The sequence below is a fragment of the Salvelinus sp. IW2-2015 genome, unplaced genomic scaffold, assembly GCF_002910315.2.
Source record: "Salvelinus sp. IW2-2015 unplaced genomic scaffold, ASM291031v2 Un_scaffold1866, whole genome shotgun sequence".
NCBI lineage: Eukaryota > Metazoa > Chordata > Actinopteri > Salmoniformes > Salmonidae > Salvelinus > Salvelinus sp. IW2-2015.
The window spans coordinates 50,381-61,377 of NW_019943230.1; the positions used below are offsets into that span (position 1 = coordinate 50,381).

The 10,997-nt window shown below is 45.0% G+C and overlaps 2 protein-coding genes across 2 annotated transcripts in view; one reads left to right on the top strand and one right to left on the bottom strand.

Moving 5' to 3' along the window:
- Positions 1 to 824, bottom strand: part of LOC139024781 (uncharacterized) — a 4,976-nt gene extending 4,152 nt beyond the window's left edge. Inside the window, exon 1 of the mRNA XM_070439717.1 lies at positions 444 to 824. Within this exon, the coding sequence (XP_070295818.1) occupies positions 444 to 824 (381 nt within the window). The remainder of the gene's footprint in view (positions 1 to 443) is intronic.
- Positions 825 to 1,432: 608 nt separating this feature from the next.
- Positions 1,433 to 10,997, top strand: part of LOC112072260 (plakophilin-3) — a 52,639-nt gene continuing 43,074 nt past the window's right edge. The window contains exon 1 of the mRNA XM_070439718.1: positions 1,433 to 1,915. Coding sequence (XP_070295819.1) covers positions 1,687 to 1,915 — 229 coding nt within the window. The 5' untranslated portion in view covers positions 1,433 to 1,686. The remainder of the gene's footprint in view (positions 1,916 to 10,997) is intronic.

Below are 10,997 nucleotides of genomic sequence, written 5' to 3' on the forward strand. Positions count from 1 at the left end.
GGGTGGGGGGGGAACAACTGTTTGATAATGAGGTTTTTAACTCTGAATTAATTTACAGATACAATATTTAAACTTCTAATAAGTATGGCAGCAGCATCGTCAGTCTGTTCGTATTCCTAGTGTTATTACTGCTAATTAACACACAATGATTGGACGCTACTGTAGGAGGTAACCGATGGCAACCATGGCAAGATTTACGTTTTGTAATTAGGGATACGAGGGGTAAATGTAGGGTTGTTAGGTCAGGACATTTGGGAGAGAGGTCTGTTAAACTAGGTTATATCCTGCTCTGTTACATTAGGTTACATCCTGCTCCCTAGACCTGCTCTGTTATACTCGGTTACATCCTGCTCCCTAGACCTGCTCTACAACAGTCGTTCCCTACTTCAGGACCCCCAACAGTGGTTCCCTACTCCAGACCTCCAGGACACCAACAGCCTAACCACTGTTGGGGGTCCTGGAGGACTGGAGTAGGGAACCACTGTTGGGGGTCCTGGAGGACTGGAGTAGGGAACCACTGTTGGGGGTCCTGAAGGACTGGAGTAGGGAACCACTGTTGGGGGTCCTGAAGGACTGGAGGAGGGAACCACTGTTGGGGGTCCTGAAGGACTGGAGTTGGGAACCACTGTGCGGGTCCTGAAGGACCGGAGTAGGGAACCACTGTTGGGGGTCCTGAAGGACTGGAGTAGGGAACCACTGTTGGGGGTCCTGGAGGACTGGAGTAGGGAACCACTGCTGCAGACAAAGGGCAACTCATCTGTTTTTGAGGATAGGGACCTTGACCACCTCTTATCCTCAGTGAATGGTGATCCTTTGGAGCACATTGAGATGAGACGATACTGTACCTAACAATGAATTGTGAGTAGTGATAGCCAGAACATGTCTGTGTCATAAAACCAATGTATTAGCTGGTAGTGTGTTAATAAAGGTGCTGCTAACACAACTGTAGCACTGTTGTACACTGATCAGAGATACACACGCCGGGCTCAGCACACCTTGTGTCAGTCAGAGCTTTAATCATACTGCACCATTCCTTGTTGTGTGGTTGGCTCTATTCAAAACAATCAAACTTTATTTAAAGGAGCTTTTGATCTATGTCAGAAAATATTTGTATATTTAAAAAGTTTGTGGAATTGGAGAAAAAAAAGAAGTGTTTGCACATATGAATAACCTATTTTAATTGTTGTTGTGATTATTAATACTGCTATATATTATTGTTATTGTTAATAGCAGTATCAATGTTAACATTAGTAATATTATTATTAATATTATTTATATCTATGTCATTATATTCTGTCATTAATTCTATTGGACCATCCACTTTACGAAATAGACATGACCTACAGTACAGTGAGAGAGAATATTTCCGTCAGGTAGCCTGTACTCTCTCTCTCTCWCACAGACTCCACCCCGTTGCTATTTCAAGCAGATACCGTTCATTTCCGAGGGAGCAGTCTTTCGAAAAGTATCTCACACCTACCTGAGTGAGAAACTCAACAACCAATATCGATTAAACTGATTCCAAAATTAATTATTTCCCGGAACAGAATTTGTTAAAACGAAAAACAGACAAACACACAGCGCTCTCGGTTAGAATACTTGGAACTTTTATATTCACTTTTATATTCCATTTTCCTGGGACTGGCAACTACATTGTACATCCAACGGTCACAACCGATCTTCGAAATGAGTATCGTGGCTCAAGACCATGTATTTTTGTCCGCTTTGCAGCCGAAGACCGCCGTCAGCACCTACGCAGTCCCGTCCGAGATCCAGCTCGGGGGGAATGGGGGCACCCTGTCGGATGAGGTGGCCCGGGGAAAGCGGGTCCAGCAGCAGGTTGCTATGCGGCTCGCCGAGAAATCTTCGACGCTTCCGAGACAGAACGGCTCAGCCACACACTATTCCTCCTCAGGTAGGACSGAACTCATCTCCTATGGTGACATGGCACTCAAATGTACAGCAGGCTACTGATTWGACACATACGTAAACTATTGACTTGGCAATGACATGTGTTTACTGTAGCCGAACAATGTATATAGCGTATCTCTACTAAATGCCCATATGGGCCGATCCAGACCCGTTAAACGCGCATAAATGKAACGTTATTTCACTTGTTATGTACTTTTCTCTAATACCATATTCTGATCTGGAATTTATGCTATGAAAATAGCATGCTATTCACCAGCTAACTATTCGTTTGTGGTGGAGATGAAGGTGTGGCGCAGGTGTGTGTCTAGGATTGTCTAGGACGTGTGTCTACAGATAAACCATATTCTGTCCTTGATTTAATTCCCTAATAATTCCACAGCTTTTACTCGAGGGAGGAAACCACGAATAAAGTCTAGCGAACCTACCAGTTCTGAGTGGGGGGAAAAATTATCTACTTTATTTATTTTTGTTGTAGATAGATATAACACCATTTTCTATCCACTGTGATTTACAAMTTGATAAGAGCTCGGTAAATGAGTCATCCGTTTGGATAAGAGGATTGTAAATATAATATAATACAATTGTTTTAGATTTACTGGAGACCAAATGTGAAACAAGTCATACGGCAACAAACTGAAACATATCAACATATCAACTTTCCCACGGTGAAGTTTATGAAATACAGTGTGCCGTTAATGCAGAATTTAAATTGTATGTCCTTTTAACTTTGTACCACGTTACATATGCCTATCTGAAGCCAATGTCAATAAGGCCCACTGTGTTTCCTGAGAGTTGCTAGCATTAGTGGGTCATAATAGGCTAACGTCGTGCAATCATTTAGGGGGACATGTAGCCTATTAGAATCATGATGGGAACTCAGACCCCCAACGTAGCAGTTTAAACCCGGTGTGCTGTTCACCATTACTGGACCATTGTCATTAGGCTACAGCTCCATGATTAGTACAAATACAGGGTCTTCATAGAACTATTGGTTGTTGACTACGGCAACTTTCAGGATTAAAATGTTTTATTCACCAATATATTTAGTTGTGTACAAAGCTGTCCAAACCTGTTTTTAATGGTCCATAAATACTTTCCTATCCCTAAATAATCTCCAAGATCAGAGTATTATTATTTTTTTATCTACCAATTGGTGCTGAAACGGAGACGAATATGCATATATTTAAATGACTTTGTTTCTCTGATCACTAATGTTCTGAACCCGTTTCCTCGATATATTCTAGTCAATGTATTTGAGTCTGTTGACAAAATCAAATAATTGGGGATGGCTGAAGATAAATGTACTGAAAAGCCTTTTGTACCTCTGAGTATCTGTGTTTGACTTTCCACACCTGTCAGGTTTGTTTTCTCTCCATGCTGGAAATGTTGGAGGGAAAGTATTCATTCACACCACACGGCGACCGCACGACAGCAGCACTCCACCCCACACACCACACACACACTTGGACAGGACTGTGAGAATGAACCTTTAAAACAAAGAACTGCTGCATCCTCTTGCTTTTAGATTGTATGAATATAGTGTATTTAACTGACAAGCACAACCATGGCATGGCTTTTCATGAAATTAACTCAACTGCCAGGTACGAGAGAGAGGAGAGAGATAGAGAGGAGAGAAAGGAGAGAGAGAAGAGAGAAGAAAGGAAAGGGAGAGAGGAGAGAGAGAGAGGAGAGAGAGAGAGAGAGAGAGAGAGAGAGAGAAGAGAGAGAGAGAGAAGAGAGAGAGAGAAGAGAGAGAGAGAGGAGAGAGAGAGAGAGAAAGAGAGAGAAGAGAGGCGAGAGAGAGAGGGAGAGTGAAAAAGAGAGAGAGAGCAAGAGGGAGAGAGAGAGAGAGAGAGAAGAGAGAGCGAGAGAGAGAGGAGAGAGAGAGAGAAGAGAGAGAGAGAAGAGGAGAGAGAGAGAGAGAGAGAGAGAGAGGAGAGAGAGAGATAGAGAGAGAGAGAGAGAGAGAGAAGAGAGAGAGAGAGAGAGAGAGAGAGAGAGAGAGAGAGAGAGAGAGAGAGAGAGAGAAGGAGAGAGAGAGAGAGAGAGAACAGAAGATCGAGAAACAGGAGAAGAAAGAGAGAGAGTGAGAGAGAGAGTCTCTGTCTGTCTGTCTGTCTGTCTGTCTGTCCTGTGTCTGTCTGGTCTGGTCTGGTCTGGTCTGGTCTGTCTGTCAACACAAAGCATGCCTGGGTGTCTAAGGGTTGTGTTGTGTAAGCTTTTTGGGACTCTCTTCTGAACTTTCCAGAGCTAGCTGAGCTGGTGGGTCTATACCTTGTGTTAAATGAAAGGTTTCCTAAACTGTTCAGAGTTAAGCCCCGGTTGTTAAATTAAAGTTAACTGTTTCAGAGTTAGCGTCCGGTTGTTAAATTAAAGGAGATTAGTGTTCAGTGACAGTGTTAGCCCCAGGTTGCTAGCAGCAGAGGGGAAGAGGTTTCAGTGACAATGTTAGGACAGTGTTATGACCCTAAACATAACACAGTGTATAGGATGTCCCCTCTAGACCAACACGTTGGCTTGCAATTATGTTTCCCTTCTTCTGACACTTCCCTATCGGTTTGACTTGTTCACATGACCGTATTAGCTGAGTCGACCGTGCGAAGACATGATTACGGTTTAGTGTGCGGTACCTGTGTAAGTCTGCAGAATGACATGGGAGCAGAAACAGGAATGTCGCATAGCGTTTCTTTTCGAAAACCCCCCCGCCCCCAAAAAAACAGATTGTTGACTCACTGATCTAAAACCTCTCAGCTTCAATGGGAAATATATAGGCAACTGTTCTCTGACTATTACAATGCTGTAATTTAGGGGTATGACCAGCTTGGTGTATCATACTCTCACTCACACAGTGAAACCTGATCGCGGTATATCCCGAAAGGCAGAACAGAGACACACCTACCTGAGCGGAAGGACAGCACCAAGTCAACAAGGATTTCTTCTATCTGGGACAAACCACTGTCATGGGGTGTTTGTGGTGTTTGTCAGCAGGGCCTCAGCCCATGGGGTGTTGTGGTGTTGTCAGCAGGGCCTCAGCCATGGGGTGTTGTGGTGTTGTCAGCAGGGCCTCAGCCATGGGGTGGGTGTTGTGGTGTTTGTGCCAGCAGGGCCTCAGCCATGGGGTGTTTGTGGTGTTGTCAGCAGGGCCTCAGCCATGGGGTGTTGTGGTGTTTGTCAGCAGGGCCTCAGCCATGGGGTGATAGTGGGTGTTGTGGTGTTGTCAGCAGGGCCTCAGCCATGGGGTGTTTGTGGTGTTGTCAGCAGGGCCTCAGCCATGGGGGTTGTGGTGTTTCAGCAGGGCCTACAGCCAATGGGGTGTTGGTTTGTCAGCAGGGCCTCACCCACTGGGGTGTTGTGGCAAGCAAGGGCCTCAGCCATGGGGTGTTGTGGTGTTGTCCGCAGGGCGCTCAGCCATGGGGTGTTGTGGTGTTGTCAGCAGGGCCTCAGCCATGGGGTGTGTTTGTGGTGTTGTCAGCAGGGCCTCAGCCATGGGGTTGTTGTGCAGCAGGGCCTCAAGCCATGGGTGTTTGTGGTGTTGTCAAGCAGGGCCTCCAGCCATGAGGTGTGTTGTTGAGGGTTGTTTGCAACGCAGGGCCTCAGCCATGGGGTGTTGGTGGTGTTGTCGAGGCAAGGGCGCCTCAGCCATGGGGTGTTGTGGTGTTGTCAGCAGGGCAGGGCCTCAGCCATGGGGTGTTTGTGGTGTTGGTCAGCAAGGCAGGGCCTCAGCCATGAGGGTGTTGTGGTGTTGTCAGCAGGGCCTCAGCCATGGGGTGTTGTGGTGTTGTCAGCAGGGCCTAGCCATGGGGTGTTGTGGTGTTGTCAGCAGGGCCTCAGCCATGGGTGTTGTGGTGTTGTTCAGCACAGGGGCCTCAGCCATGGGGGGTGTTGTGGTGTTGTCAGCAGGGGCTGCCAGCCATGGGGTGTTGTGGTGTGTCAGCAGGGCCTCAGCCATGGGGTGTTGTGGTGTTGTCAGCTAGGGCCTCAGCCATGGGGTTGGTTGTGGTGTTTGTCAGCAAAGGGCTGCAAGCGCTGGAGGTGTTGTGGTGTTGTCACAGGCAGGGCCTCAGCCATGGAGGTGTTGTGGTGTTGTCGAGGGGCCTCAGCCATGGAGGTGTGTCGGCTCTTTTTCTGTCTACATTTCTCACCGTCTCATGCTTTCCCTCTGCTCTTTTTTCCTTTAGACTGGCTTCACCAAATCACCCGCGGTTTGTTGCGCCTGAGGCTCTGACTCACGCTTCAAGCATGAAAGGCTCACACTCCTCTACTTTCTGCCATACCGATGCCTGGAAAGCACAAGCACACACACGCAGCACACGCAACGGCACACACACACAGACAGTCTTTCAACGTTGTACTGGACGTTAGCAGTGAGTAAAATATTTGCTTCCATTCAGTATAAAGTATTAACATCTGTGGTGCCAAATCTGCCCACAGTCTTGGATGTCCCTGTGTGGCTGCTGGTCTCCGAGCCTGTTTGGGAAATCCAACCTAAACTGGAGGCATAGGTCTCACCCTGTACTTCAAACAGCAGGCGGACCGTAGTCCCTTTGAGTAGAGAGAGTAATGTCAGGGGGACAGTCCCTTCTGGAAAGTAGAAGAGAGAGCGATGTCATGGCCGGGACGGCGAGTCCTTTGAGAGAGAGGAGATGTATTCAGGGCGGACCATGTCCGTTTGAGGAAGAGAGAGAGAGAGAGCGAGCAGAGAGAGAGAGAGAGAGAGAGAGAGAGAGAGAGAGGAGAGAGAGAGAGGAGGGAGATGTACGAGAGAGGTACAAGAAGGAGAGAGAGAGGTGAAGAGAGAAGAGAGAGAGAGAGAGAGAGAGAGGAAGAGAGAGAGAGAGAGAGAGAGAGGAGAGAGAGAGAGAAAGAGCGAGGAGAGAGAGAGCAGAGAGAAAGAGAAGAGAGAGAGAGAGAGAGAGAGATGGCAGGGAGGCTCAAGATAATGGAGACGAGGGAGTGAGAGAGAGGTGTATGTCAGGGACACAACGATCGCCTTTGAGCAGAGAGAGAGTTAAAGTCAGAGATGGGACCAGTACCCTTGAGGTGAGAGAGAGACGGATATAGTGCAGTGGGGACTATTCCCTTTGAGTTCTTTGAAGAGAGGAAGGAGTAGGAGTAGGAATGTCAATGAGGGGCGACCAGTCTCATTGAGAGAGGAGAGAGAGAGTAGAATATGTCAGGGGGAGACCACGTCCTTAAGAAGGATATGGAACCGTTTGGAGAGAGAGTATTTCAGGGGGACCAGTCCCTTTTGAGAGACATCGAAGAGTCAATGTCGTAGGGGAACCAGTTCTCTTTGAAGAGAGAAGAGGAGAAGAGAGAGAGAGAGTACTGTCATGGGGGACCAAGTCCCTTTAGGTTGTGAGGAGAGCGAGTAGTAATGTCAGGAGCGGACACGGAGTCGCTTGAAGAGAGAGAGGAGAGAGAGTATGTCAGGGGGAACAGTCCCTTTGAGGTTTGCAGGAGGAGAGAGAGTATGTCCAGGGGGATCAGGCCCCTTTGAGGTTTGATGAGAGAGAGAGAGTATGTCAGGGGACCAGTCCGCAATGTTCCTTTGTGTTAGGATATGACAGGGGGCGCAAACAATGCATTTCTGTGAGATCATTTCTGGTAAAAGTGAAGGATCTTGTTGGACCCGTCTAATGGCTCACAGGCTTCCCCTATAATTTAAGCAGGTATCATGTCAACAAGCATGTGAAACAATTTCAAATGTAATCAAATATGGTCTTCCTGCTGCTGCTGCACAGACACTAGAGGTCTCAACAAACATATTTCCTCTGGGACAGGCATGCAATCACTGCAGTCTATCTAGGACTTACTAAATGCAGGCTTGTTGTTATGTCTCGTCAGTGTTACAAGTAGCTACCTGTACAAATATGTTTTAGAACAATGACAATAACAATATATATCTTATAGAACAATACACAATATGGTATGTTATCGAAACAACAAATAATCACAAGCAACAATATGATAGTATCTTAGTTGAAAAGCAATAACAATCAACAAATATGTATGTTTTAAAACAATAACAATATGTATGTTATAGAACAATAGCAATAACAATAATGTTATGTTTATAGAATAACAACAAACAAACAATATGTATGTTAATTAGACAGACAAACAAATGAACAATATGTGATGTTATAGAACAACATTACAATAATTAACAATATGTATCTCTAATAGTAACCAACAACAAGACATGCTATGTTATACAGAATAAACAACAACAACAATCAATGTAGTTATAGGAACAACAAACAATAGACGATATGTATGTTTTAAAACATAAAACTACATATGTGTTTGTTAATAATGTAGTGGACATTAAATACGGTTTCCTATTGAAAAACATAGTTTTAGATATTTGTAGTTTAAAGCACAAACCTGTTGTCAGTTTCACTATAAATAAAGAAGACAGAGACAACCCTAAACCGCTAACCCTAAACATAACCCCTTAACACCTGGACCCTAACGCCTAACCCGGTCACGACCTACCCAACCCTAACCTAAACCCTGAACCCTATACTATTAACCTCAAGCCCTAGACCCTAACACTACCCTCACCCTAAGACTCCAACCCTAACCCCTAACACCTCTAAACATAACCCGCTAATCTCCTAAACCCTAACCCCTCTAACCCTAACCCCTAAACCCTAACCCCTAACCCTAACCCTCACCCTAACCCCACCGGCTAACTCCCTAACCCTAAAACCCTCACCCTACCCTAACCTACCCCTCACGCTAACCCCTAACCCTAACCAACCCCTAACCCCTAATCCTAACCACCTCACACCTATACTCCTAATCCCTAACCCCTCACCCTAACCCTAACCCCTAACCCCTCACCCTAACCCTCACCCTAACCCCTAACCCTACCCTAACCTAACCTCTAACCTCACCCTAACCCCTCACCCTAACCCTCACCTAACCCCTAACCCCTAAACCCTAACCCTCACCCTAACCCCTCCCTAACCCTAACCGTAAGGTCACTGCTCTCTGCCAGTTATTAAGGCGCTGTCTGTCTCTCCTGAGGCGCTGCGCTTGTTTTCTTTTAAATACTTTAAACTTCATTTCAACTTGTCTGAAGTAATACATCCAATGGAATAGCCCGATGCTAATCCCGCCCTCCGGCGCTAACACGGCTTGCTCACCATGCTCAAAGTATTTTAAAAGAAAACAAATGCTATTTGCACCCAGGTCAGGCTGGTGTGAACGCAGGTACTGTATCAGTATTGTTGTCCTCGCTGGCTGTCGGGTAACCAATGACAACCAGGTCAAATATTAGCTGATCACATGTTGGTGTAATGGGGTGTGTCTGTGTGTTTGTGGTGTGTGTGTGTGTGTGTGTGTGTGTGTGTGTGTGTGTGTTGTGTGTGTGTGTGTGTGTGTGTGTGTGTGTGTGTGTGTGTGTGTGTGTTGTGTGATGTGTTGTGTGTGGTGTGTGTGTGTGATGTGTGTGTGTGTGTGTGTGTGTGTGTGTGCGCGCAGACGTGGCTTGTGTGTCTGTGTGTGAGTGAACAGCAACCTGAGTTGTTGGTCTTGTATAGTTTATGCAAAAAGGTCCAGTTAGTTAGTTTACATTATTAGGTGTTATTATGACATTATGATCCCTTTCCTCCTACTGCTGCTCTCTCTGGGTCTGATTCCGACTCAGACTTACCGTATGCAGGTGCATGATGGGTTTTGCAGGCGTGGTTCCCTTGCACACRCTGAATACATTTAATGTAACTACTGAAAACCCTCCCACTTGMTGGCCAACATATTTTCTCATGGAAGTTTTCATTCAATAGGGTTTTGAGTATATATATCTGAAGCCAWCCCTTTAAATTTGGTGTACCTTTAATTAGAATTYTCTCTGACAGACTCAGAAAATATACGGAGAGAACGGTTCAGAATATTACGCATCAATGAAAGAATGCCGAGTAAATACACGCGGGTCTTGTTTTCAGCACCAATTGTTAAATTGAAAAATACTCTGATCTTCTATATTATTTAGGGTTAGGAAAGTATTTATGAATAATAAAAATTTAAAAAACGATTTGGAGTGCCTGACAAAAAAATACAGTGGTTTGATTCTTCAATATTCAATTGTTCAATCCATGAAATATTGAAAGGTGAGAAAAGTGTACAATAGGAGTTGACCAGTAGTCCTATAAATCTACCCTGATAATCCTAACTAATCATGGAACTGTGATGACAATGACAACGGTCCGGGTCATGGTTGAACCGTGAGCCAGGCTCCAGGTTTAAACTGCTACATATGGGCTGCGTTACATAATGAAGGTTACGCTCCAAAAGGGTTCTTTGTAAGGCAAAGGCTTCTACCTAGAACCTCATGGTACTGTAGCACCAACAATGATTCCTCTATGGGGACAAACCGAAGAACCTTACATGGTTCTACTTACCACCTTTTTTCCCCCCCGAAGAGTGTACATGTCCCAAATTATTGTAATAGGTGAACCTAATATGATCCACTATAGCAAACGATCCTCAGGAACAACCACACAAATGTCACACAGGAAACAAAGGTAAACTAACACTAAAGTTATAAATGTAAGGAAACTAACACTAAAGTTATAAATGTGAGGAAACTAACACTAAAGTTATAAATGTGAGGAAACTAACACTAAAGTTATAAATGTGAGGAAACTAACACTAAATGTCATCTCTGCATGTTATAAGGCATTTCACCAACTTCACTGTGGAAAAGGTGATACTTGATTTCACCAACTTCACTGTGGAAAAGGTGATACTTGAGTTCACCAACTTCACTGTGGAAAAGGTGATACTTGAGTTCACCAACTTCACTGTGGAAAAGGTGATACTTGAGTTCTGCTGCCATATGACTTGTTTCACATTTTATCTCCAGCATCTATAAGGTCAAATAGATCAAAAATCATTTTCATGTACATTTACAATCCCCTTATCGAAACGGAATGCTCATTTACCTTGCTCTTATCAATAGCTCTGATAGCTCTGATCAATAGCTCTGATCAATAGCTCTGATCACTACTCTTGGATCAAGTTGTAAATTCGATGGCTGAGAATGGTGGTTATTT